This window comes from Lasiodiplodia theobromae (assembly GCF_012971845.1).
Source record: "Lasiodiplodia theobromae strain AM2As chromosome Unknown scaffold_7, whole genome shotgun sequence".
NCBI lineage: Eukaryota > Fungi > Ascomycota > Dothideomycetes > Botryosphaeriales > Botryosphaeriaceae > Lasiodiplodia > Lasiodiplodia theobromae.
The window spans coordinates 1,210,023-1,237,356 of NW_023336563.1; the positions used below are offsets into that span (position 1 = coordinate 1,210,023).

Genomic DNA, 27,334 nt, shown 5'->3' on the forward strand with positions numbered 1-27,334 from the left:
CCTTCCATTGGCAACTACCATTCTTGAATCAGGAGCAGAAGCCAATGAGACGTTTACTACTAAGGCAGGGCACGACGAACGCGTTTTTTTTTTTTAAAAAAAAAAGGGACTGTCAGGCACTTGCACACATATTCAGACTCACACGTCTCTTCATTGCCAAAAGCGTGAAGTCTGATCACGTCATGCTCATTTCAATCGCGTCGGATTGGTACGCGTGATTGACTCGCGCGCGCCCAAATGGACGGACGATTGACTACCCTAAGCTGTCCTCCTGGTGCTCCATCACCTGCCGACGTAACCTCGCCTTGGCGAGGTACTTTCTCCGCGGGCGGCTGCGCTGCGGCGCTCCCCGGCGGCCCACACCGCTTCCTAACGCCTTTGCACCCCAGGTATATCGTAACACCGTTTTAGGTCTAAGTCGGTGTGTAAGACCATTCGGCCCACCTCCCGTCGACTTTCAGTCGACAAAAGGTTCAGCAATGATCAGCCTGGTGGCTTACCGTGCCCCAACAACTCTATATACAGGTAGATCCGTAACACTGCCTCCCTTTTCAAAGCAAATGGCCCAGCTGCCCAGGACTCAGCCGGCTGTCATCTGACATAGTTACTCCCAACCATGCAGTCATGCGCCAATCAAATACGCCCAGACTTGCAGCGGATTGTGGCTGTGAGCTAGGGGAACGAGTCACCTATTTGTCCGTTACCAGTGGGGCTGTGCGGGAACCAGCGGCTATTGGCTGGCCTGGCTTTGCTTTTTACCGTTTTCGCAGTGGAGGCACTAACAGTACTCTCACCTGCAACCACAGTGCGTGTCATGTACTTCTGGCAGCCGAGGCAACGTGTGTTTTCCATTCCACATTCGGCTTCTATCGACTTTCTGCAGTTGGACGCCTGAAACAGCCAAGAGGCTTGCGCCGGCTCCCTGTACAAACAGTCAGCTTGATGGTAGTCTCAGGCCGACAAACACTGCCACTGACCCAATACCATTCGAGAACCGCCGCAGCGTAAGGGGAGGCTTTGTAGCTTAGTTGTACAAAGTTAGTATTCAGGCTCTCCACCACGAAGTTTGGCACGGCTTGGCATGAAACCTGTATGCACGGGCGGACAACTATCACAGCAGAGTACCATCAAATGCTGTCAGACGCCTCGTATAATTTGTTATACAATGGTATAAGGATATTTATTCTATAATACTATAACGTACTTAGTTTGCTTGAAAGTAGCGTACTAAGTATTTGGCTAGCATTATACTAAGAGAGACGCTAAAGGCCAAGAGAGCAAATGCCAAGGCTTCGTATTCGCTATAACCTCTGACTACGTCTCCGTAGATGACCTTCTCTCGTGTTTCGGTTAGCAACAGGTAGGACAGAGTAAAGCCAAGCCTACCGACACTTAGACCATTAGACACAACTAGACTTAGCCCATCATATTCATTTTATTTCGACGCGTCATGTTGTGGACCTCCAAGACATTAGCGGCTTACCATTAAGATCGCTTGAATTGTTTTACGCATATAAGGACGTGGGTACCGCAGCGGGTGAAAAAGCAACAAGCTCAAAGTTCTCTCTTCTTGATCGTCTAGCAAAAGCTGTTCTTCGTCCGACTTCTACCAGCCTCCTCTACCGCAAGTGAAAACTCACGACCTAGACTTCGTCATGTTGTCTCGACTGGTCTCCCTCAATCGTCCCATGCTTCTGTATGGTGCTGCACTGTTACTTAGCCGGCATGTTCACTCTCAATCCATTTCCGGCGTCACGCCGGCCGACGTCGCCAACAAGACGTACGACTTTGTTGTCATTGGCTCCGGACCAGGTGGCGGGCCGTTGGCGGCAAATCTTGCCATAGCAGGCCATTCTGTCCTGCTCTTGGAAGCGGGTGAGGACCATGGTGATACTCTAGTCCAGCAGGTTCCCGAGCTTTATCCTCAGGCAATCCATGTCCCTGACCAGCGCTGGGATTTCTTTGTGCGATACCATGCCAACGATGACCTGCACAACAATTACGAGTATTTTACTTGGCGGACCTCGAACGGGTCGTACCATGTGGGCCAGAGCCCTCCACCGGGATCGGAAAGACTTGGAGCATACTATCCGCGTGCCGGAACGCTTGGAGGTAGGTACCTAAAACGTTCTCGTCGTCGATAATGCTAATTATGTAAAGGATCTGCGACCCGCAACGCCATGATTTCCATCCAACCTCCTGCGAGTGACTGGGAATATATCTCAAATATCACTGGGGATGATACTTGGGGGTGAGTTCTTTTTGTCATGCTTAAGCTTAATAAAGTCTAATGGTTTTCTTTAGACCTTCGAACATGCATCGGTTGTTTCAGCGCCTTGAGCGCAATCATTACTTGCCCAACGGCACCGAAGGACATGGCTTCAGCGGATACCTTGGACAGTCTCAGCCAAACCCTGCAGTTGTGGAGCAGCAGCCCCAGTTCTCAGAGGTTCTCGAAAGCCTCGCCGCCGAGTTAGGTCATAACGAACCCGTTGAAGAGCTGCTTCGTGGGGACGTCAACAGTGCGGATCCGCAACGGGACACGACGCAGGGACTATACGGTTTCGCTCAACACATCGACGCACAGGGCAGGCGTAGTGACGCGCGCACGCGTGTTTACACGGTCTCCACGGCTACCAATCCAGATGGCTCAAAAAAATTCCCCCTGGACGTCATGTTCAACGCTCTCGCCACTCGCGTCTTGTTCGACAACGCCACTGCAGGAAATACGCCTAGGGCTACTGGTGTAGAGTTTCTTTGGGGGTCTGCGATGTACAGTGCCGATCCGCGGTACAACGCAAACTCGACTGGTGAATCGGGTATCGTGAGGATAAAGAAAGAAGCAATCGTCTCTGGCGGTGCATTCAACTCACCTCAAATTTTGAAGCTGAGTGGCATAGGCCCAGCTGACGAACTATCACATTTCGATATTCCCGTCATTGTGGATCTGCCGGGAGTTGGCAACAATCTGCAAGACAACTACGAAACCAGCGTTATTGCGCACGCCTCAACCGACTTCGAGAACAACGGACCTGCTTGCACGATGGGTACCACAGAGGACGACCCCTGTCTTGAGCTTTGGCGTAGGGGTGAAGGTCCATACACGCAAGGCCGTATTGGAATAACGCAATATCGCACCAATGCCTCGGCCAGTGGCGAAAACGACTTGCTTATCTGGCAGTTTCCAGGGGCATTCCGCGGCTTCTACCCTCGAGCTCCAGGGATCCCTGGCCCTGAATTGCGCAATACTTTTTGTTTCCTCATGGCAAAGATGCACCCGCGCGGCAGCAACGGAACTGTATCTTTACGTTCGGCCAATCCGCGAGATACGCCGGAAATCTTCTTTAACTTTTATTCCGAGGCTGGACCAGATTCTGTCGACTTGCAGGGTCTACTTGAAGGAGCTAAGTTTGCTCAGAGAGTCCTTGACTCAGTTCCAAGTCCCATCGGCCCATTCACGCAAGAATTCCCATGCAATGGCGGCTGCGAGAGCGACGCTGAAGCAATCGATCGCATCATGGGCCATGGTTTTGCCCATCATGCAACCAGCTCCTGCAAAATCGGCGCGGATAACGATCCTATGGCCGTGCTTGACTCTCAACTTCGAGTTAGAGGTGTACAGGGCTTGCGGGTGGTCGATGGAAGCTCTTTTCCTCGTGTTCCTGGCGCATTCCCTGTTCTCCCGATATTTATGCTTAGTGAGAAAGCTACGGATGATATCCTTCGTGAGCATGGCGGAACTTTGTAAACCTCCAGGTCCTCCAAGACCATGTCCAAGAGCTCGGAGTCTAGAAAGTCAGACAGCAAATTAGCTTGAGTGGTAGAGGTCTTGGTCACGTGTAGTACTAGTTTCAGGCATCTGCATAGTGTGAAGGAGGTTTGGAATTGAGTGAAGGAGAGTGAGTTGAAATTAGTGTCTTGTATATGGTGAATTCGTGTTTTATTGAATGTTTTCACTGCTGTTCTCCGTCGTAGAGTAGTAGACATCGTATCTATCTACTTTAGTGCTGGCGCGTCCGCTAGCTTCGGCGGAAGCCCAGGCCGTTCCAGCCACACCTCGCTCCACGCACGAGCCGCAGGGTCTGCGGGGTAAAAGGAGTAGTGCGGAAAAGCAAACACAAAAAGAAGACATGTGGCCAGATTTGGAAATGACATGTACGAATGCTTGCCAAAACTAGCGACGAGGCGCAGGGGCAATTGCAAAATTTGCTGACTCTCGTCTCAGATGATGTCGGTGCTAGTGGCCCAGGCCTGCACCTCGCGCAGCGTCTCAATGGGCATCAGCACCAGCTCCACAACCAGCCCCGAATCACAAAGCCCATCGCACATGTCCTCCCCCACCACCGCCTTCTCCCCAGGCCGCACCCCCAGCTCAGCCACGGTAGCCTCGACGCGGGCCGGCACGTTGTCGATGCTAGCCAGCACGGCCTTAGCGTCGGCAGCCAGGCGCTGCAATTCGGAGCCCCCAGCTGCCGAGGCGCTGAGGCGCAGCGGGCCCAGGGTCGAGAAGGCGGACACGGAGACGCGGGCTGCGCTAGTGGAGTTGCTCCAGCTCTTGGACTCGGTGTGGCTGGCGGTCCAGAAGAGCACCTTGAGCTTGACCGTGACTTGCAGCCGCTCCGCCACCGTCGACGCGCTCGACGACCGGCTGACCAGCGCGCCCGCGTCGGCCCCCAGCACGTAGGCCGCCACGTAGTAGTCGCCGTAGCGCTGCTTGAGCGCCTCCAGCCCGCCGCCGTACTTGAGCACCAGCAGGGCGTCGGTGGTGAGGCGTGGTGGTGTGCTGAGGGAGATGGTGCCGCAGCGGTAGGAGGCGGCTACCGAGGTTTTGCAGTCGTCGAAGTTGCTGAGCACGTCGCGGTCGTACTGGCCGGTGACGCTGGCGCGGAGGAAGGGGCATCCGGCCGATACGCCCAGCGCGGTGCTGAGGTGCTCGGAGGAGGATCCGGCCGAAGATGAATCGCTGGACCGGAAGGACGCGTCGGCCCCGGACGGGCGGTACGTGCCGGCGCACGTGGAAGCGAAGAGCGGCGGCGAGTCCGAGAAAGGCGCTTCGGTGTGGGCGAGATTCGAATGGAAACACGTCCCCAGCCGCAGCCGCTTTCCCGTCCACGGCAGCGCTAGCACCTGGCGTGCTTGGCCCTGCCGGCCGACGTTGGGCAGGAGCGGATCGGACGATAGTAGGTCTGGAGCGTCGTACGTGAGGGAGGCCATGGCGGGTGAGGATGGGCAAAAGCGAGAGTGGACACGCCGAGCTGATATGTGCGCATGCGGGAGGCGCCGTGGTCTGGCTGAGCAGCTGAAAGCCGTGGCGCCGCCTCGTGGCTAGCTGAGCGTCGCGTCGCGGCTGCCAGAATGCCACAGGGGAACTCCCGTCGAGGCGTTGAGGTCTGGGGATATAAAGCTGCTCCGCTCTGTGTAGCCATCAGCAGCATCACCGCCGCACCTCCTCCTCCACACATCCAAAATGAGTCTTCTCCTGGCACCGTACAACAATGCCATGCGCATAGGTAAATCCCACTTCCCGCTTCATTGTTGATCCGATCTGACCAAAGATAGGCCAAGGGTTCGTCTGCCCGTTGTGTCCCGCCCCACTCCACTCCCCCACCTGATTCCGCTCCACTCCGCCCCGCCCCGCTCCGCCCCATCATCTCTGACCGCTTCCCATCCGCAGCTTCAACTCGTACACACAACAGATATGTGTCGACGATGCCGTTACTGTAGATCAAGAGCGCCTGGTCAACGTCTTGACCAACGATGGCTTCACCATGGACAACCTGCGGTCCAGCTTGCTTGGCGATGTGGACATCAGTTCCGCTGAAGAGCAGCCCAAGACTACAGTCAAACGTGGTCCCAGCCAGGTAAGCATCCCTTTCACCGCTAGCATCATGTTGCTTACACAAAATGTAGATTGTCACGTACAGCTCGCGCTTTGTCGATAAGCTGAGGTAATTTCATCTCTGCCTTTTGCATTTCCCCGCTAACGTTCAACAGCGAGATCACAGATGACATGAACATCTCCGGCTCGCTCTCTATTAAGTATGGTGCCATTGGTGGATCGGGCCGTGGCTCGTTCATCAACTCGGACAAGTTCAAGGAGAGCGACCTGAATTTCTACATCAGCGTCAAGGTCATCAACCAGACCATCAACATCAAAGATGCCCTCAAGTACCAGAACCTTCCATCTGTCAACGAGAAGAACTTCTCAGACATATACGGCGATTCCTTCATCTCAGGATTTCTCGAGGGCGGAGAATTCAATGCCCTCGTCAGCATGAAGGTCTTGAACAAGGAGCGTAAAACTGACATTGAGGCTGGAGCTAAAGTTGCCCTGTCGGTTGGTGCGGCAGACATCGAGGCCGAAGCAAACGTCAAAGTGGCGAAGCAGAACATCAACAACAACACAGAGACGACGATCCAGGTCAGCTGGTCGGGTGGCGGCAACATCAAGCCCATGGATGAGCCCTGGACCATTGATACCCTCCGGGCTGCGGCCGCCAGATTCCCTGAGCTCGTGGCAACCACTCCGCAGAGGACCTACGCCATTCTGACCAAGTATGAGACGCTGCGGAGCTTCCTGGCCCTCAAGCCCGAGAAGCTGATTCCCCTCTACTACGAAAACGCCACTATGTACACGAACTCGCTGCTCGACACTTACATGGACTACAAGAACATGTACCGCAAGCTGTCGACCGAGATGTTCGATGTCCAGTCCGGCAGCAAGCGATACATGCCCATGAACGAGACGGCCGCCGACAGCACAACGCTTTCCCGCATCGACGACGAGCGCAAATTCACACCCTCGTACAAGGGCGTTGACCTCGCCAAGCGCGCCTGCATGTACCAGATGATGAAGATTGTCAAGGAGGTCGACGAGATCACCAAGAAGCCCGGCCTTGCCACCGACGAAACGCGCGGCGAGCAATTCCAGAGCTCGCTGGCCTTCGCCGACCGCCTGCCCAAGGTCGAGGCCATCAAGAAGGAGCCCGTCAACCCGCTCACCACCGAGGTCATCAAAGCCGACGACGCCGAAAAGGTCTACCCGTCCCTCTACGACGGCGACAACGTGGCCGGCCTGGCCGCCGACGAGCAGCAGAAGATCAAGGACCTCACTGCGGAGCGGCCCTCGCTGAGCGAGAACCTGCGGCTGGGTGTGCTGTCGGGCTCCGACTTCGGCGACCTGTTCTGCTGCGTCGACTTCCTGAAGCCCGAGTTTTCGCTGATCCGCGTGCGCGTCGAGATCACCAGCGGCGTCGTGTCGGCCCTGCACATGCAGTACTCCAACGGCCTCGTCACCCACCTCGGCAGCGATGCCGCCGGCGACAAGACCATCTCCCTAGACATCCATCCGGACCAGAACGAGAAGGTCATAGCCTGCTCCATCGAAGTTGGCCGCATGGCCTCGGAAAAGGCTCGCGTGCGTGTCACGGCTCTCCGCCTCTACACCAACCGCGGACCCGACCTGCTCGGCCAGGCCGACGACTGGCGGCCCGCTGTCGCCGGCAAGGCCCTGCGCGGCGGCGCCCAGTTCGAGGACCTCGTCCTCACCCACTTCGACCCCGCGCTGGAGAAGGGCCACCTCAAGGGCTTCTGGGGCCGCACCAAGAACGTCAGCAAGGCCCACCCCACCGCCGGCCTGTACCGCCTGGGCCCGGTCTGGGGCAACCTGAGCGGCGGCGCCAGCGCTGCTACGGGCTTGACGTCGGCTGGTCAGCTTGAGGACGACGCCCACGAGTTCCCCATCCTGCCGGCCGGCGTGTGGGCCGTCACTGACGCCCGTCCTTGGGACAAGCCGGTCCCACACACCACGTCCGTTGTCTCGTACACGTCAGAATTCCCCGAGGGCCCCGTGCCGACCTTCATGCTCGGTCTCTCGTATCTCGATATGGCGGGCGCGGCGAACCCGCGTGCCATGTCCTACGTCGAGTCCGTCACCGGCAAGGACTTCTCCATCAATATCGACTCCTGGGCCGACACGACGCTCTACCAGTACGCACACCTCTCCCCCTTCCCCAACTTTTTACTTCTCTTGAGTGCTAACACTTGACAACCACAGGGCGAAGCTGGCCTGGCTCGGCGTCCCGACCAACGACCCCAGCAGGTTCCAAGTCGGCAAGTTCGAAGCCCGCTCGGCGTCGGCCCGCGACATCAAGTTCAGCAAAGCCTTCAAGAAGGCGCCGACGGTCGTCGTGTGGCTCACCGGCCTGGACGAGGAAAAGGGCCGCGGCCTGCGCATCAACGCCTACGCCACCGACGTGACCGCCAACGGCTTCAAGATCCACGCCGACTGCTGGAACCAGTCCGTCCTGTACTGGGCCTCCCTCTCGTGGATCGCCTTCAGCGAGGACACTGGCATCATCTCCGGCAGCTACAGGGTCGACATTGGTGTGGACCTCAACCGCAAGAGGGACGAAGGCAGGGCCAAGTTCCCCGCCGGCAAGTTCTCGAAGCCGCCGAGGGTTATCACCGCGTTCAACCATTTGGATCTGAATGCATTCAATACCGGCGCGAATGTCCGCATTGGGACGGAGGTCGACCAGGTTACCACCGAGGGCTTCAGGTACCAGACCTGGGCTTGGGACGAGAGCCAGATTCATTACACGACGGCTACTTGGCTGGCCCTTCCGTCGGCGTAGTAGATGCAGTTGCTGTCCATTGTACTATACCAATTAATTATAACGCTTTTCACGCAATCTTGATACATTTACACCATGGCAAAGCCAGAGGAATAGCGTTGAGATTCGTCACTACCTGCTGTCCTTTGTGCCAAATCCCTCCTGCTGACATACCCCAGGTGACGCTTGCACGTTGCATTGCGTGTGTTATTTTTAAACCCCACGAAAACACAGGATACCATGTCACGCTCAAGCGCCTCTCCCTAATCCCCACCATCCGAATCCACCTCCCTGAATCCATGACAATTACTCCAGAGCCCCGCTGTGGTAGCATCAGAGGTAACAGGAGTACGACACTACCAATAGCCCCCGCTTTCCCCCAACACCCACACGTTTCCTCCCCCCTCACCGCCCCACTCTCGTTGGACAGTAGTATCACCTCCAACGAGGGTCATTTCTTGTCTCTCTGACTTCACTACCGCAGTAGCCCATCCGGAACCTAAGATCCTCCACCTTAATCCTCCTTCCGTGCTCTCTTACATTGATGCTACTTTCGCACTGACATGCCAGCTGAATCTTGAAAATTTGGCAGTATCTTTATCAAGTCTTCAAGCACAGGTGTTCGTAAATCTGCTTGTAACTTGATACGTGGGAGATTTATCTTTTCCGAGAAAATAAAAACTTGCAGGACGCGAACAACACCTCAAACGAATTTTCTGCAGCACGATGGCCAAGGATTGAGATCCTTCAATAACTTTCAGTTCATTGATTTTCGGCTGCCATCGCACAAATACCCAGCAATACATCGGCCTTGTGACGCGAAGAAAAATGGCAGCTTGCCTCCCAGGTATGTCGGTCCCACTTTATGTGCGTGATGATGAGGTGGGGCGTGCAAGCTTTTAGCCGAGCAAAGCAGCCACGTTCCAGCCTTCGTGTTACTCATCATTGAAGGCTTGCAGTAAGTCCGATGAAAATACGAAGGTAAATTGGTTGTCAAGTGCAGCTCCGCCCTTCAAGTTTTCCAATGATGAGAGCCGGGGTGTCTGGCGATACGGATGCGTAATACGGACGCTGTGACACCAGCCTAATTAGGACACACCCCCCGCCAAACTAAGCTTACTGATCAACTTAATGACTTGTCTGGCTGATTCTAGCATTTATTCGCTCTTTACTTCCCCTTCCACTAGCCACGAGACGGCCGTATAAAGCAGGGAGGAACACCTCAGCTTTCGGAGCCCAACGAGCACCAAACCCACTTGACATTTGGCATTGTATCCCCATCAGAACAGCTAGCACAATGTTCCTTCTTACATTCGTCTCCTTTTTCCTCTGCTGCGCTGCTTCTCCTACTACGAGCTTCACCACTCTCTCCTTCAACGACACCGTTGTTGACACGCACCGAGGCCTGGACAAACGCAGTCCTGGAGGTGTTCGTATCCGCGCCTTCTTCCCCTTCCAAGCATCTCTGATCGGAAACAGATTTTTATCACCACAGACATCAACTGGGGAGGGACCACCGGCTATGCCATTCAGCCTTTCGACGTGTGCATCCGGCTTGATCCGCCATGGTCCGTTGCGTATTTCTAATTTGTGTATGTGAGCTGACGGTTGCAAAGGTACCACACCATCTCCTCGTTCGGCCCGGACCAAGGCAACGCCGCAGTGATATATGAGGACTATGACTGCAGCGTCCTTGGCCCAACTATTAACTACCCTGGCTACGTAAGTTCTCGTGCTATTTGGAAGGCTTCATGCTAATAGCGTGGCAGGGTAACCTTCTGGATATCGGATGGAACGACAGGATTGGCAGCTTCATTGTGAAAGCAGTCTAATGCATGTTAGACTACAAACTTCCTGGAGCCTATGCTGTTAAGTCTTCAATCGGAGCGGAACCGATTGCTACCCCCAGGGCCAAGTTTGTTGGGGAGTTGCTTAACGTTTATCCCTTTGTGCACTGCCCTACATTGGTAGGGTTTGGCACCAAGAACGTATACAAGCATGTTATCGGAGGTCTTACATGGCATATTCTGTCAGAGTAGGCTATCCGGAAAGATCTTTCTTCTCTCTCTTGATAGTTTTCCTTCACGACTCTCTTACTATTGCTATCACTCATTAGCTTCATGTCGCATTGGCGACTTTAGCGGTCCATTCCGCGAGAACTGCTACTCACCGATTACTTCTTTTACACTATCGTTACCGAGCTCGAAGACTTTTTAGAATACGATTTGTTTCTCGTATGCAAGTATATTGCAGTGGTGAGCATCGTGGTAATACACGTTGAATTCGTGTTGAGGAGAGCTTCTCGACTCGGTCAATACGTCCTTGAAAATTGCCGTGATGTTGGATGTTGAAAATCCCGTCTCATCGGCAATTTAGTAGTACGGGCTGCGACCATCTAACAGACGCATCAAAAGAGCTGAAAACCATTGCCAACAAGTGCAGCATGACTGCAAAGAAATCCATACATTGCCTCGAGCACATTGCATTTTGTCCTATCAGAGTTATCCATGGCACCCTTGTATTCAGCTCTTGGCAACCGCAGGTAAGACAAACTGTCGTCTCGCAGCAAATGTATCACATGTAGCAGGGCGGCTAAATGTTATTGGCTCATGGTTTCGATCACGAATGCCAAGTCAGCCTTGCATTCTGATTAAGGACATGCGAAGCGAGTAAGGCTTCTGCATTACTCCCGTTCACTGTTTCAGTGGTCAGAATGTCTTATCAATTCAGGCAACAGCTTAGGAAGCTGGCAAGACCGAGCTGTGGAGAATTTCAAGGCGAAAGTGGCGTGATAGTGTAGTTTTTGCCTGCTTGTTGCCCTCTCGCATGTGACTCGTTGAATAACATATAAGCTCAGCTCACTGCCATTTCATATCTACCGGCTCAACTTCACAGCCAAACTATTTTCCTCTTCTCAGTCCTTGTTCGCACAAATTTTTCTTCGTATCGCACACTGTTCTTTCACACCCTGCTCGCCCTCAAGGGAAGACAGACTCCGTTAACGAAATCTGACAAGTTTGCCGACTGAATGGACCACCTTCCTCCTCCATTTGGAAGACCATGGAATCCTCCAATAATACCATGCTTTTGCCGCGAGGAGTACAACTGGGATGATTTCCTGTCTTACCCGCAACACGAGGGCTGGGACATGGACGACATTTTTGATCCAGAATTCTGGGTTGATTTTGATGAAACGGAGTCCGACAACGGGATTACAGAAGGGACGGCGCTTGACTTCATCCAATCTTGGCTTTTCTTCGGCCTGCTCCGTCTTACCTTCGATGACCTTGCTCGATTTGAAGACTTCGTGGACCAGGATTCAGGAGGCACCACTGTCATTCACACCAAGAATCTACTCAAGGTCGCCGAGCACCATGCGGCCCAACCGAAGAAAATAGACAGATTTGACCATATCGTTGACTGCCTGCAAACTGCTTCCAGCGTTTACAACACTCTTGTTGTTGCTGCGTCACTGGACCCGATGTTCTTGCTCTCGATTGGTCTCACACTGGACTTCGTCTGCAGTTACAACCAGCGATTGTACGATCCAAGCGGTTTTCGTATTGAGTCTATATCCAAGGATCCCTTCACACGAGAACAGCCTGGGATGGCAGAGTTCGAAGACAGTGACAAACTTGTACCGCTTTTGACCTCGGAAATGGTGTCATCTGGGTGGTGCCCCAATGCGGCTGCCAGGATGTCACGGTCAAGACTCAGCCTTTCTACAAAGTACGTCGCCAGCACCCTGAGCCCTCCCGACATCATGAAGGATCATGGAAAGTGCACGAAGAACGCATGTCAGGCAAATATGATTTGCAAGGAAACGTACAAACACCAACACGCAGAAACGGAATGCAACTGTGACCTGGTCCACGTGGATATGTCTCAGTTATGTGGCATTCTGGACAAGGGCTCAATACCGGTCGTCAAACCGTCTAATATCCAGGCTTCCGGCAGGCCTTTACAGCTTGAAGAGTCTACCAAAGAAACAAACTACGTGGCCATCTCGCATGTCTGGTCTGACGGTTTGGGCAATCCGAAGGCAAATGCGGTGGCTGGGTGCCAGTTGTCCACCATTTTCCGGGCCGTAAAAGAGCTTCCAGGGTGTGACGGCACAACAGCCATCTGGCTCGATACTCTATGCTGCCCAGTGGAGCCGACTGAGGAGGAGAAGGAGATGAAGGAGCAACAAAGTTTGATGAGGAAGAAAGCAATTGTGAAAATGAGAGAGACATACGCACAGGCGAAGTCAGTCCTCGTTTTGGATAGCCAGCTCCGGGCTTTCTCGTTTGACGACCTTTCACCGTTGGAGTTGACAGTTAGGATGTTCTGTTCAGGATGGATGAGCCGTCTATGGACGTGGCAGGAAGGTCTCTTGGCGAAAGAGCTCTACTTCCAATTTTCCAATGGCCTCCACTGCATTAACAAGCCTTTGGTATTAGCCCACGGGAACAGGCATAGGCCATATGAGGTCGACCAATTGGATACAACAAAGCTTTGGATGGCTATCCGCGGAGACAACATGTCGTCGAATGAGCGGGAAACCCACGCTTACAGCGTGTTCAATATTGCCCACAGCCTCGTGGACCGCACAACAAGCTATATCAAAGATGAAGCTTTATGCATTGGCTCCATGGCGGGTTGCGATGTTTCCCACATCCTTGATGCGCCGGGAGAGCTACGAATGTGTGCGTTTTGGAAGAACTGTCCCGTGATACCCCAGGACATCATGTTCTGGCGGGGGCAACGGTTAGAAGAGCCAGGCTTTCGATGGGCGCCAGCGACTCTACTACAAGGCGGCGGAAGCGAGCTCCAAGACTTCGGAGAAAATAATCGGACGGGGGTCCTTCTTGATGAGAAGGGCCTCCTAATTGAGGCCACAGCTATTTTGCTTCCGAACGTCTTGGATGCACCGCTGTACAGGACTTTCCTTGTTCGAGATGGCGGAGGAAACTATATCTGCCTCGCCACCCGAGAGGTCAACGACACCGAGTCAACGCCAGAAGTTACGGTCTCCAACTACACCTCTATGGCAATCTTGTTTGATCCAGCTACAGATTTCAACGACAGCAACCGTATAACTGGAGTACTCGTCTACGTGCATGGGGAAGATGAAGGGATTGTGTGTGCGAGGCGTGGATATACTGTAGACGTAGCGATGCCCCGGTATATAGCATTCAACGCTACAGTTGAAATGTTTGAGGAACAGATGAATGAGCACGCCGAAAAACGCAAGGTGGTCCATCGTGGCTTGAACACTCTCTTTGAAGGCGAATATCAAGCGATTGGGGGTAGGGTGCTATCGGAAAGTCAATACTGGATTATTGACTAAATTTTGGTTTGGACTGAGTTGTCTATTTAGACTGCAAATGTTGACTGTATCGTCAATTTAGCTTTTATTTGCAATGCTTGATAGAATCTCTTTTGGTTTCTCGTTCTTCTACACAATATATCACCTCGCCAATGCGCTATAGGGATGATAAGAAAGGAATACAAACTTAGCACAATCTTGTATACAGTCAAGTCTTGGCGCCAAGGCGCGTGAAACCTTCATCATTCTGTCTCATAATGAATTGCTTATCAACATGAGTTGAATATTAAATCCCGGTCCCGGCTTGACAAGGAGCACGAAGCTCGGCAGCGTTTACATTCAGCCATGTCCGTCTTCTTTGTCGCCGAGGCACGCGTCTTTCCGGCGTCGGGCTGTTTTGAGGAGCGCACCGTACCGCTTTCGATTCTTGACGCCACGGTCGCCAATTTCACACCCACCGAGACAGTGCTGGCCTACGATGCGCCCGCACCAACGCCAACTTTCCTACTTGAGGCACTGCGGCGCGTGCTAGATGCGTATCCGCAGTGGTGCGGCAGTCTGCACTGCCTTCCCTTCGACGCAGCCACCCGCCATGGTCGTTTAGCCCTAACCTGGGGCCATCCCGACGACCCTGGCGTGGTGTTCGTCGAGGCCCGCTGCGATGTCGCCCTTGCCAGCGTCGCTCCACCCCGCGTCGACGGCGAACTTGACTGGGATCCGTCGAGCTTTCCAGCCGCCCAGCTGGTGCCATCCACGCCTTTGGCTGCGCCTGCCGCCCGCGGCGACGACGGCAACGCTCCCCCACGCCCGGCCGTGCTGGTGCAAGTCACTTCCTTCACCTGCGGCGGCCTGGCCATCGGTCTCCGCCTCGCACACCCGCTCGCCGACGCCCACGCGCTCGCGCATTTCGTCCGCGACTGGGCCGCCGCAGCCCGCAGCAGCCTTCCGCCGCCCGCCCCCGGCCCGCTCTTCGACCCCAGCCTGCTGGACGCCCGCGCCGCGCCGCAGCCATCGAACGCAGCCGCGCTCCCATGCAATCGCTTCGACTGGTGGATATCCAACGCCGGCAGCCCCTTCCCGCCCGTCTCCCCGCCCGCCGAGCTTCTCCGGGACGGCCCGCCGCCGCTCGACCCGCCCGGCACGCCCATGCCCTGGGCCGACTGGGACCTGGCCGCGCCCGTCGCCCACCGCGTGCTGCACTTCCCCGGCCCGGAGCTGCTGCGCCTGTGGCAAGCAACAACAGCAGCAGCAGCAGCCACTCCCGACGACTCCTCCTCCTCCCGCACCATCAGCCGCCTCGACGCCCTGCTCGGCCACATCTGGTCCTGCGTCACCCGCGCCCGCGGCCAAGCCGACACCGACGAGCCCGTGACGCTCGACTACACGCTCGGCGTGCGCGCGCGCCTCGCCCCGCCGCTGCCGGACCGCTTCGTCGGCTCGCCGCTCGTCATCGCCGCCGCGACGGCGCCTGCGCGGGACGTCGTTTCTTCGTCCGCCGCTAGCCGGCTGCTCCGCAAGACGGTTGCGGCTTTCACGCCTGAAGCCGTCGCCGGGCACGTCGCGGAGAAGATGCGAGAGCAGAGTCCGCAGCGCTTGTGGCAGGCGTTTCTGGGACGCAGGCACCTGCTCGTCACGTCGTGGATTCATACGCGGTTGTATGAGGTGGAGTTTGGGGTTGGTGGTGGTGGTGGAAGGCCGCGCCTCGTGCATGCGGCCATGCCGAGGTTGGATGGGCTCGTGCAGCTTATGGAGGCGCCGCCGCGGGACGGGGGCGTGCGGCGGCAGGAGACGAGGCATTGGGCTGATGATGGGGTTGATGTGCAGGTGTACTTGGCTGCTGATACGATGGAGAAGCTGCTGAGGGATCCGGAGTTGAGGAAGTACCGGGTGTAGGGAATAGAGGGACTAGATGGGTTGTATTCCCGCATTGTAGCCCTGCCCTCTATTGTAGAAGTTAAGATTTAGCATAGACAAAGTAGACGAAAGATATGATTTCCAGCGTAGGCCTCTCCGTTCCTGAACCTCAAGGGCACAAAATACGACATTGCGGAATACGAGAATCTTCGAGGGCTGCTTAAGACCGGCTACACAAAATTTAGACACCACGTGTATCAGCTGCGCCATCTTGGCTGCGATCCTGACCAGAACTGCGCCATGCCATCACATTGGCTCCTTTCGGTTGCGAAATGTGTCTTTGCTAGTCATTCTCGGAATTTCCTTGAAGAATGATTGGGAGCCACTGTGACTGCCATACATACAAGACGTTGTGCGACAACTTCCACCAAGAGAGTTTCAACAATCGCAGAAGTTGAGCTGGGGGCCGAGAATCAGCAAAATGACGTGGTCCGTAATCCAAGACACGATTTTGTCCGCCATATCTGTCTTATCCTTGATAAGCTCTCCAACCCTTTCTGCAGTTCCGCGTGGTTAAGTTGTACGAGTCATCCGGCGTGGCCGAGGCGCAGCTGCGAGCTGTCAACCCTGCACGTTTTTGTAGCACGCACCAGCTCCGTGATTTGCGGGGGCCGAGCTGAGCTCAACTGAATTTTGAAGACGGCATAGCATCACAAACAGTATGCATTCGGGAGGGGGATAGATGACATTGAATGCATAGAAAAGTCAGATCTTTGCGGCCAGACATTACCAGGAGTGAAAGATGGTACCTGACTGCATATTCGCTCAGATATATTATGACAGTAACCTGTTGCACATACCTGTCGGAACAGATTTAAATGGGGTTCGTACAAGAAGAATCCGAAACATCTTAAAACACGTGGATATGGCTGCAAGTACTTTTCTTAGCAATTGAATGCAACATAGAATGGCCCGCCTTCAGCACGTTGCGTGGCCCTTTTCCGTCAGACTGCTTGATCAGGACGCTGACGTGATGTTGGCCTGCATGTTTTAAGAAACATTGCTACCACTTTCAGCCCCATTGCCACGCGAATGTCAAACATGCGGGGGAATTGGGTTGCATTTCTGTAGCCTGCTGCCAAATGTGTGGTACAACCCTTCTGAAATACAGATGAAGCGCGTTTTATTTTTGGCCGACCCGTCAAACCACGTTTAACTATTAATCCAGCTGATTGTAATGCTCCCCCTTCATATTTTCTCTTTACAGTGGTCCTGAAACCTTCTTCTTGCCTCTTCTCACTAGCCCCTCTTCTTCCCACTGCGGGACCATTCATCAAATGTCGTGGATTTTTGGAAACGAAACCCAGGTTGTCTCCTGGACCACGGAGCCAACAACACGTGGCACATTTTCTCTTCTCTCATCCTGCCTTATCACAATCACTCTCTGCGTTTGGTCGTCCGTTCACCCAAACATATCCAGCAGCCGTCCTACTGAGAGTACCCGGCCGTTCAAGATGCTTCGCAAACACCACAAAAGGATCCTCTGGCTTATCTGCGCGTTGATAATGCCAGAGATTGTCGTCTTCTACGCTTACACGGAGCTCGAAGATGCGCGGAGCCTTGTAATCCTGCATCTGCCCTTGAATCTTGTAATAAACAGCTGACATGCATAGCAACGGCTCCTTCAATCCCAAGGCAGAGGTTGCACCTTAAAGCAAGCCTTCTATGCCACTATGGGCGGCTATGTTCTCGATGTGTCTACCGATGAGATGTCGCCATTGCCTGCCGAAATGCCTTTGCGGTGCCGAGAATACAAGGAGATGGCACAGATGTTTCCTCAACTGCTGCCGACGATGCTTGAGGAAGAGATTGATGACAAAAGCAATGCAGATGGGGCTGCAAAGCTTATTGCCTGCCTGCAGGCTTTGTGGTTCGTCGTGCAGTGCGTCAGTCGGGTTGCCGTGTCTCTGCCGATTTCACTACTGGAGGTCTGTTTTTTACCCAGTTTCCCAGGCCACCAAATGACTAAGGTCTTGCGTAGTTGAATACCTTTGGACATTCGTTATGTGTGTTGCTTATTTACATGTTCTGGTGGCACAAACCATTGGACATCGAGTTGCCCACACACGTTCGGGTTTCCAGCGGCGATGATGGCGATTCGGCACGGCTGGCCGCATTTCTATGGCTCAAATCAGAACTTTACAACAAAAAGATACTGCTGAGTCCATTTTCAAAGAGGGAGAGGGAAGCATGGAAAATGCAGCGAACCGACCCAGAGCAAATGCTGCAAGAAAAGGAACCGTTATCGTCAGAGTCACCAATCGACAGCGGGGAGGTGGAAATCAAGGGACTTTACCTTGACAGGTACCCCTTGAGGGATGAAGAGCAAGGCTTCAGCTTCCACTCGACGGATGAAGAACAACGCTTTACCAAAGCCATCAACCTGGCGGCTGATTTGATCCAAAACCATTGCCAGCTTGTCGGCTTCTCTCGAACAGCCACGAATCGACCGCCAGACAGCTTCCACGATTGGGAGGAGAAACATCTGTTCTACGACTTATCCTGGTCCTACAGCCCCTCGGAAATGCGCCTCTTTTTCTTCTGTCTCTACCTTTCCGGCATATTCTACGGGGGCCTTCATGCTCTGGCTTGGAATGCAAGCTTTGACTCGTCGACGGAAAAGCTACTGTGGCGAGTTTCATCTGTTGCCATACTGATGTTCGCGCCATCATGGCATTTGGCACTTGCTATGGAGAAGAGGTGGGAAGCGTGGGTTCATCGTTGCCATCACCGCTTTCGATCTGCGTTCCGCGATGGTGTTGTGACTTCGCCAGGGATTCTTTTTGCAAGTGCCTCCTTGCTTCCACGATGTTACCTCGTTGTTCAATGTTTCTTGGCTTTGGGTCACTCTCCTCCCGGTATATATGACGTACCTCGGTGGTTGACATGCTTCCCGCATTTTTCTTAGCTAGTTTCTTTTCAGCTTACTTAACCCTACTATCATCAAGAGACTTTGTCAAAAACAAATCCACGCTAGCCATCGGCTGCAGGAGGGAACTGCATGTAGTAGGTCAGAGAGCGGGGGAAGGGCGGATGCAGGGGGACGCAGCTGCAGCCGTGATTGCAGGACTAGATGCCGTCCAGATAACGGATGCCGTTTTCGCCAGGATGCGCGCCTGGTCGTGCCAGAAATCTCACCCGCCCGCCCGCCCGCCGAGCCTGCCCTATGCACTCGGATGTCGGCAACTGCGCCGTCATGACTCATCGGCCGCTCCCTAAATTCAACCTGTAGCAGAAAGCGGTGGATGATGGTAGACGGAAAAATGACGCACTTGGCGATCATGCGAAGGCAGCAAATATAGCCGTAGTAGCAGTAGTAGTGGTAGCAGTAGTAGGTCGTACAGCGACAAAGAGATCACACTCACTTGTATTCGGCGGCAATGAAATCCCAGCTATGCACTTCGCCGATGATAAAGTCTGATGGAGTTGGTTGTGCCAATCCATCAACTAAACATGTTTATTAGTACACTACTGGTAGGTGCGTGTGGAGGAGCGGGGAGGAAATGGTCCGTGTGGCAGGCAGCCATCAGCTCAGCCACACATCAGCACCGGGTGGGGGCAGTGCATCCTGCAGCTAGCTCCGCGCCAGCCAGCGCACCATGTCGTGATAGGCCTGTTCCTGCGAATCCTGAATGCATCTCTGATACACCGTATGCAAGCCGTCATCACAGCAATTACCCCTGGATTCATCTTCAAAGGCCTCAATTCATCGACCATCGAACAGAACCCATCAAAACCTCGTCCATTTCTTGCTGCCTTGGTACGGTATGTCATAAGACAAGTGGAGGCTGTAATGCGTTGAACCATGGGCCGGGACACCGACTTCCATGTGGAGTCACCGTTTCGGAACCGGGCCGAGCTTAAATCTCACCGCTGCGCTTCTGCCTGCCGCTGCACGGCCCGCTGGCTGCCAAATACGCTGGACCGATAAGCATAGTGGTGGCTGAAGCACTCTCTGCCGCCTAGCCGGAGGCTGAAGCCCAGATGTCATCCCAGCTACTCCCACGCTTATAACCTCCAGCTTCTCGCCTTACTTCCTCAGCATCCAACCCTCCTCTCTGTGCACTCTCACAATCTCAACCACTGATTCCTTGACATCTTTCTTTCACGACCAAAACACAAGCACAATGGCGGATTCCAGCACTGCAAACGCCCCGGTCGCCGCGGCGGCCGAAGCCCCCAAGAAGATTTCCCCCAAGATCAGATACAAGGTTGAGTGCGAGGACTCGTACGGCCCCAACTTCGATTGCAAGCAGGATGATACGCCATTCGACTTGCAAGTGACAGCAGGCCCGACCGACATCGACGAGACGATGCCTGTGTTCGAGATCATCACCTCGATAAAAGTCGCCTCCAAGCGGCCCAAATACGCAGACTACATGAAGATGTTCAACGCAGAAGGCCCTATGAATCTCGAAGACTCGGACGACGAGGATGAGTCCAGTGCTAAGGAGAAGGAGAAGGAGAAGCCGAAGAAGACGCTGGAGGGCAAGCGGATCCTCGATGTTAACGAGACGAGGATGGTCATCCATTCACCGCTGCTCCTGACTGCTATCAGGGAGGTTGTGGAGTACTACCCGAGGTAATGGCTTTCTCTGGAGTTCGGAATATTTGAACAGCGACTCACGACCTTTTCAGGCAGAACCTGACTGGTGACACCATCACCGTCCACGAGCCATACTGCGCCCTCGTGCATCACATCACCGAGCTCCGAAACTACAGCAATAACCTTGCCCTCGAGCGGACGCCTGCCGGCGCAGATGAGTCAGAGAAGACTGATACCGATGTCACGTACGAGCACCTCCAGATCCTCCTTGACTTCCTCGACCCGCACGTAGAGAAGACGGTGCTGCCAGCACGCCGCCGTCTCAAGAAGGATGAGGCCACGGTGACATTCGACGACCTCTGGTACCTGATGCGGCCGGGATCGCTTGCCTATGCGAAGTACGAAGACATCTGGCTGGGCGTCATGATCAAGGAAGCCGAGTCTCTCCCCGCTGACAGCGAGGGCGCACCGCCAAAGTGGAAGATCACCGGCTGGTGTATGGACAACTCGTGGTACACGCGCTGCGTCGGCTACGCCGAGGTCAGCGTCGACATCCCCTTCTTCGAGGGCGAAAAGCACGTCACCAGCCTCCCCATCTATCCGCGTGAGTTCTCCGACAAGACCGACGCCAACGCGCGGCGCGAGAAGTTCGAGGCCCGCGGACGCAAGATGCGGGACATCCTCTGGCACGGCCACGCATACGTCACCTATGAGGGCGAGTGCATGGACGAGAAGAAGCGCGTGTACAAGGGCCCGATGATGGCCGAAGCCACCATCCCCTCGGGTGAGACGGTCCCTGACCACAAGTGGTCCCTGACCTGGGACTACAGCCTCGAGGATGGCCGCGTCGATCCCAAGCAACGTCCCGGATTCCCGCAGCCCATCTACATTAACACCGAGAACCACTCTCGCGAGCTGCTGACCGACGACCACCTCTTCCTCATGTGCCCCGTCATGCCCGGCTTCGCTTTGGCCGAGAAGTTCTGGTCGCCGGTGCACATCGACCACATGCATCCGGTCGAGGAGCCCAAGTACGCTGTCCCTGACGCCAACATCGGCGACGAGAACAGCGAGATCATCAAGGCACTGTCCCACCGCCAGCTGAAGTCGAAGGTCAAGTGGACGGCCGATTTCGTGCAGCACAAGGGCGCCGGCGTGGCCGTCCTTCTCTACGGTCCTCCCGGTGTCGGCAAAACCTACACCGTCGAACTCACTGCGCTGCACACGCGGCGGCCCATGGTGAGCCTGACGATTGGCGACCTCGGTACGAACGAGGAGAGCATCGAGACCGAGATTACGAAGTGGTTTGATCTCGCCCATCGCTGGAAGGCGGTGCTGCTGATCGACGAAGCCGACATCTTCCTCGAGCGCCGCAGCACCGATCTCGCCCGCAACGGCATCGTCACCGCCTTCCTGCGCAAGATGGAGTACTTTGGCGGCCTGCTGTTCCTGACCACCAACCGCGTCGAGCACATCGATGATGCCTTCATGTCGCGTGTGCACGTCGCCATCGGCTTCGAGAAGCTCGATGTCGCCAAGAGGCGCGGCATTTGGGCCTCGTTCTTGGACAAGCTGGAGCGCGAGGCGAAGGGCCAGATCGCTGTGAGTGAGGAGGCGAGGAAGTTTGTCCTGGAGAGCGACGAGATGGCTGAGGTCGAGTGGAATGGACGCGAGATTCGTAACGCATTCCAGTCGGCTATTGCCATTGCCGAGTACGAGGCATCCAAGGATCCGGACTTCAAGGAGGAGGTCGACGAGATTGTGGTCCAGATTGAGCATTTCCGCAGGGTGATGCTGATGAGTAAGAAGTTCCGTGATCATGTCGAGAAGGCGAGGAAAGACAATGAGAGCGAGTGGAGTGATTTGTGAGTGGTAGAATCAACATATCTGGCGTTCGGGAGCAAGTAATAGCGATGATGAGTACATGACTGTTCGGTTTGGTCTATAAACACGATTTGATAGAATCCCAAAATAACATGACTGATTCCAAAACATTGGCGTTTTCACCTGAAATCAAGCTCGGTATTATGTAAATTAATGCAAAGATTAGTGATACTACACAGAAAGAAGAACTTATTCCACGGTCTACTATGGAAATTGATTTGTACAGTTACGAATGGAATTTCTGCATCCCTCGGATTGTTTTTGAACAGGTCTTTACTGCTAGTCTACGTTTGTTACTCTCTACTCTCACCAGAAGAAATTGTTAGCAGCAACGACTCGGATGACGACCCCGCTTGAGATTAAGCTTAATTACGAGACTTAGGAGATACACCCGGAGGTTAAGCTTCTTTAAACTTCCTGTTGTAGAAGCTGTCATCTTCAAGCTCAATATCTACATCCTCGAGTTTAAGGTCTTGAGCCTCACTGTCTTTCTATTCGCCATATGTGTAGTGTTAAGCTCGTTGTCTTGAGAATTACCATCTGCGGACTCACCACCAGAAATTTGGAGCTCAGCTCCCTCAACATCGTCGTCTATAGCACCACAGTCTATAGCCTTGGCGCCTTTAACTTCGGTACTTCTAGACCTACTCTGTGAAAACTTATCGCCTCCCATCTTCCTGTATTCTGCGTCTTGAGCTTTCTTGCCTTTAGCCTCAGCATCATCTTCTTCGGTGGGATGGAGACTAAGAACGGGAATTCCTCTTCACACGGAACATCTATCTCCTCTCCATTAACCTCATTCTAAAGGCGCCGGCAGGGTCAGATACTGCTTTAGAAGGCCCAATGCCTTCTTCAAACGACGCACCATCATCAACATCGTATCCCACACTTCTCGTCGTATCCGCACGACTACACACAAGCTCCACCATCTCCAGACCCACCAACACCCCCAACGCCCTGGCTACCTTTGCATTACCCCCGGTCATCCCCGCATAGATCACTGGGAGCGCCCTCCTCACTTGGTACCATTAAATACCCCAACCGGCTACTCGCAAACCGTGCGTCTCAAGCAACTCGCTCCAGAAATCATCGATGACGTGGCGCTACACCAGAATTTCCGCTTCGCGGTGACAATCTCACCATGCTCAGAGATGATGTGCAGCATTGACGTGAGGCAGGTGCGCTGGCAGGTCTGCAAGGAGAAGTTCCACGTTTTTATCCACATCATCACGCAGAGCCAGTGGAAGGTGTGAAAATTGAAGCCGGGGCAGAAATGAGCAACTGTGTTGTTAGCATGAATCGGGTAGGATCATATCTCGGATTGGCGTTGGGAGGTAGGGAGATTCTGTTTTTGGGAGACAGTGGTGCGTTGGAGGCGGTGGAGGACGAATTGCCGGTGGTCAGAGCAGGGGTTGGTGGGGGCGAGAGCGGTGGTGGTATGTTCCGACATTTTGGTGAGGGTTGAGATTTGCTGGGGATGTCCGAACGGTTGATCGGCCGATGAGGTGTCTTAGAACTCAGGGGGTTGGTTGAAGAGTGACGAAATGGGTGCAGATGATTCCTCAATATGGTCGGAATTTATATAGAGAAATTAGGTGAAATTGTCGCCGAGCAACAAGGATTTAACGGCCGGTCGATAGAACAAAGAAGCGACGGAGGTCGGATTTACGTGTGGTTAAAGCGGCGATCCATTTTCTCAAGTAAACCTCCCAACTACCCGGCCACGACAACACTGGTGGTGGGAAAGTACAACCGCGTACGATGACTAAGCGGGAGTGGGCTGAGAAGTAAGGTAAAGCAGTGATGATGGAAGGCGCGGCAATATACAGATCCCTTTCATGTCCCTATAGACGACATCGTAGTCTTGATAGACCGATCCAATCCAGTGGAACCTATAGATCTTAGGACATCGGGTAATTCGCGGAGCATGACGTGATTGCTGGGCAAGAGAACGGATTTTCGGAGGATTGCATGGGAGAGGTAATTGGGAGATGCGCAGTGCTTTATCATCTCGCAGAGCCCAGACGCACGTCGATGGTGGCAGAATGCGCTACACGTGGATTTATTCCGTCGTGATTTCAAAGTCGTTCTTCGTCTCCTTTACTACATTTAGGCTTCAGGAACCCCGTCGCTCCACAACTGCGGAGGTCTCCGACACAATTGACGGAGAAACACGCGGACGCAACGCAGAAACGGATCACGACGATCCTTAAATTCTCCGCTTAACCTTGTCTTTCGGGTTTCGTCTTTTGACTAGCCAAGAAGATGCAAGAATCTCCACATCTCCAAGCTGTCTCTCCACCGTACCCGAGACCCGAAACTTTTCAAGTGTCGACTCGGACGTGAAATGACATGAAGGCAGCGTCATTTCCGCGCGAGTCATTACAAAGTTGCGGTCAGCTATAAGCAGATCACAACCATCACCCTGTTCCAAGATTGCCCAGGGGGAAACGATCCCGGCCGTATTGCGAATGTCGATTAGATGCTCCCCCGTACATGTGCGACGCGGGTAAGGTGGAATGCGACGGAAGCTCCCGCTTCTGTTCTAAGTGCGGGAGGGGCACCACGCGACACGACTCGTGATACGGCTTCGTCATCTGGCGATCACGCACTGCAGATTCCCTTGTTATAATAGCAACGGGTGGGCCAATCCGGCTGGCCGTTCCGGCCCGGAGCGCGCTCCTCTTTCCCTACGACCACATTGTCCTCATGTCATCCATTCCTCGTGATGTTCGCGATCAAAGGCACCACGAGCTTCACAAGAAGACTGTCGCGCAGAAGAGCCCCAGGCGCGCATACGCAAATTGATCAACAAACACCCGCCCGTTCCGATGATACCCCTCAGGCCAGCGCCGGCCAAGCGATACATGGAATTCCACCCCCGATACCGGCCATTTGGAAACAGGACAATGGCGCTCCATTCCCATCACCAATCTTGAACGATGATGTTTCAGGGTTGTCAAAAGCAAGTGGTCGAGACTACGGATTCCATTCATCGAAAGCGACGGACCAGTATCTGCATCCTTTGTACGGAAACAGTAGCAGGAGTGGCGCCGGCGAGACGGCATCAGAAGCAGACCGAGAATTCTTAACATTAACGCTCCCAACACCGGACACGCTTCCGACCTTCACCGCGCCGGACTGGACGGGTGAAACCACGCCGAAACTACGCACATTCAGTTTACGGAGCAGCATCAGCCACACGAGCTGGAAGAGCTGGAACAATGACCGCCGGGTGGATTCAGCGCACCAGGGACCAAATTCCGAGAGGAGGACCTTTTCCATGCGCTCGCTTTCCCGGAGACTTTCTATCCGGAATGATGTAAACCACCGTGGCGTGAGCAGTGTTACTGTTGAGAACCCTCAAAAAGACCTACACGAAATCACACCCCCATCAAAAGAATCTGATTCTGAGCAAAATGCACAACGGGAAGATGCCGAGTTTTTATCCCTCTTGAAGGACTCTAGGGTCACCCCGGAACCAAGCCAGCTTACGATCACGCCAGCAGCAACCGCCATCGACCACGAAAATGGCGGAAGATCCAGACCAAAAAGCATAGCAATCCATGCAGCGGCCAGGACATCAACCATCTCCCTAACACTATACCAACCACACGAGGACGATTGGGTCAGGCAGATAGAGCCAACTGATGGCACCGGGGTCGACGAAAAATGCCTGGCCATCGAGCTTGAAGACGACAAGATCCCAGTAATTCCAGAGGAGCAGCCCATCAGCACACCAGCACCTGAGGCCACCACCAACGCAGCAGCAGATGCTCCTGCAGGACTCCTCACCAGCTCTAACCTCCGCGCTCTGGACACCATCACCGCCGATTCCTCCCCAATGGCGCGTACTGCCGCCAAGAATAAAGACCTACCCGATCTCCCTCTGCCTGCGTACCCGCCCACCAGTGACGGCGGCTCATCTACGTTATCCGCAACGCACAGGCAACACCAACACCGCTTGATCAAGCGCAAGGCCTCTACAATCAAGAAGTCCCATCACGGCTCCATCGCCGCCTCCGGCCATCACCTTCGCCACAACTCTGCGCACCACGCGCGCTCCCGCAGCTCCACCACCCTCTTCATGAGCCTGGTCTCCCGCCGCAACACCGTCACCGACACCAAACCCCCCGCCACTGCAACTGCCAGCAACAGCAATAACAAGATCGACGAAGGCCACCCACCCGCCACCGATCGCGCCCCCACCCTCCTCTCCCGCGTCCCCAGCATGCTCCTTTCCCGCACCTCCACCCTCCGTACTGCCATTCGCCCCAGCAGCCGCAGCCGCCGCTCCGCCCTCAACCCATACTCCACCAAAGCCAAACCAATCAAACCCGTCCCCCTCGCTACAATCAACCGCCGTTGCCAGGCATATTCGAGCAACGACCCCGTCCAAGCGTACCTTCTCGCCCAAGAGCGCGTGGGCGCGTGGGTGGCGACCCAGGAAGGGCTGGTCGAGTGGTTCCGGAAGGAGGGGCGGTGGGAGGAATACATGCGGACGAAGAGGGAGGAGAAAGAGAGGAGGAAGATGCGGGAGATGGAAGAGGAGCAGGAGAGGATGGCGTGTGCGAAATGGCGGTTAAGGCGGTGGTTGAGCGAGGATCATGGTAGCCCGGAAGGAAGTATAGTTAAAGCACGACAGGGAAGTGTAGATGTTGATGCCGATTTGGTGGATGGAATGGTAGAGTGGCCGGAAGAGGGGATCTGGGATGGATTTGTTAGTGGTAAGAAGATAGAAGCGGAAGAATAGAAATCCATTCAAGCGCTGAATGAGTCGCATAAAGAGCTAAGTGAGTGCTTAGCCGGATGGCTGACAACGGAAGCTAAAACGAGACTACCATGCCCCGGCCCAATGTGCTCAGCCATTGCATGTACTATTGAAACCTTGGAGCTTTCTGAAACGGAAAACTTACTTGGCGACACCCCTGAAGCATCCACTGCCGTCTTCTACCAACCCTGGTCGTACTGTTTCATCTCCTCCTTCGTTGGCGTACTGTTTGATCGATTCGTCCAAGGTCGCGAAAGAGGCTGTGGGAGGCGCACGACAACGGCCAGATGCGG

The 27,334-nt window shown here is 54.4% G+C and overlaps 8 protein-coding genes across 8 annotated transcripts; 7 read left to right on the top strand and 1 right to left on the bottom strand.

Annotated features, from left to right (window-relative positions):
* Positions 1-1,655: 1,655 nt before the first annotated feature.
* LTHEOB_3014 (Choline dehydrogenase) lies at positions 1,656-3,237 on the top strand (the record flags this gene model as incomplete). The annotated part of the gene is made up of 4 exons (XM_035511891.1): positions 1,656-2,112; positions 2,161-2,251; positions 2,305-3,083; positions 3,182-3,237. 4 exons carry the CDS (start codon positions 1,656-1,658, stop codon positions 3,235-3,237), a joined length of 1,383 nt encoding a protein of 460 aa, XP_035363740.1.
* Positions 3,238-4,221: 984 nt separating this feature from the next.
* On the bottom strand, positions 4,222-5,214 carry LTHEOB_3015 (uncharacterized protein; the record flags this gene model as incomplete). Its single annotated transcript, XM_035511892.1, has 1 exon — positions 4,222-5,214. The coding sequence occupies one exon, from the start codon at positions 5,212-5,214 to the stop codon at positions 4,222-4,224; it is 993 nt and encodes a 330-aa protein (XP_035363741.1).
* Positions 5,215-5,467: 253 nt separating this feature from the next.
* LTHEOB_3016 (Phenylacetyl-ligase) lies at positions 5,468-8,636 on the top strand (the record flags this gene model as incomplete). The annotated part of the gene is made up of 6 exons (XM_035511893.1): positions 5,468-5,510; positions 5,560-5,566; positions 5,675-5,861; positions 5,911-5,948; positions 5,995-7,989; positions 8,057-8,636. The coding sequence occupies 6 exons, from the start codon at positions 5,468-5,470 to the stop codon at positions 8,634-8,636; spliced, it is 2,850 nt and encodes a 949-aa protein (XP_035363742.1).
* A 1,276-nt stretch (positions 8,637-9,912) lies between these two features.
* On the top strand, positions 9,913-10,447 carry LTHEOB_3017 (uncharacterized protein; the record flags this gene model as incomplete). The annotated part of the gene is made up of 4 exons (XM_035511894.1): positions 9,913-10,044; positions 10,095-10,183; positions 10,232-10,337; positions 10,385-10,447. The coding sequence occupies 4 exons, from the start codon at positions 9,913-9,915 to the stop codon at positions 10,445-10,447; spliced, it is 390 nt and encodes a 129-aa protein (XP_035363743.1).
* Positions 10,448-11,643: 1,196 nt separating this feature from the next.
* Positions 11,644-13,947, top strand: LTHEOB_3018 (Het domain protein; the record flags this gene model as incomplete). Its single annotated transcript, XM_035511895.1, has 1 exon — positions 11,644-13,947. The coding sequence occupies one exon, from the start codon at positions 11,644-11,646 to the stop codon at positions 13,945-13,947; it is 2,304 nt and encodes a 767-aa protein (XP_035363744.1).
* Positions 13,948-14,271: 324 nt separating this feature from the next.
* On the top strand, positions 14,272-15,819 carry LTHEOB_3019 (Transferase family protein; the record flags this gene model as incomplete). Its single annotated transcript, XM_035511896.1, has 1 exon — positions 14,272-15,819. One exon carries the CDS (start codon positions 14,272-14,274, stop codon positions 15,817-15,819), a length of 1,548 nt encoding a protein of 515 aa, XP_035363745.1.
* A 4,148-nt stretch (positions 15,820-19,967) lies between these two features.
* LTHEOB_3020 (ATPAse AAA+ type core protein) lies at positions 19,968-22,255 on the top strand (the record flags this gene model as incomplete). The annotated part of the gene is made up of 2 exons (XM_035511898.1): positions 19,968-20,422; positions 20,479-22,255. The coding sequence occupies 2 exons, from the start codon at positions 19,968-19,970 to the stop codon at positions 22,253-22,255; spliced, it is 2,232 nt and encodes a 743-aa protein (XP_035363746.1).
* Positions 22,256-25,553: 3,298 nt separating this feature from the next.
* On the top strand, positions 25,554-27,023 carry LTHEOB_3021 (uncharacterized protein; the record flags this gene model as incomplete). Its single annotated transcript, XM_035511899.1, has 1 exon — positions 25,554-27,023. One exon carries the CDS (start codon positions 25,554-25,556, stop codon positions 27,021-27,023), a length of 1,470 nt encoding a protein of 489 aa, XP_035363747.1.
* Positions 27,024-27,334: the final 311 nt, after the last annotated feature.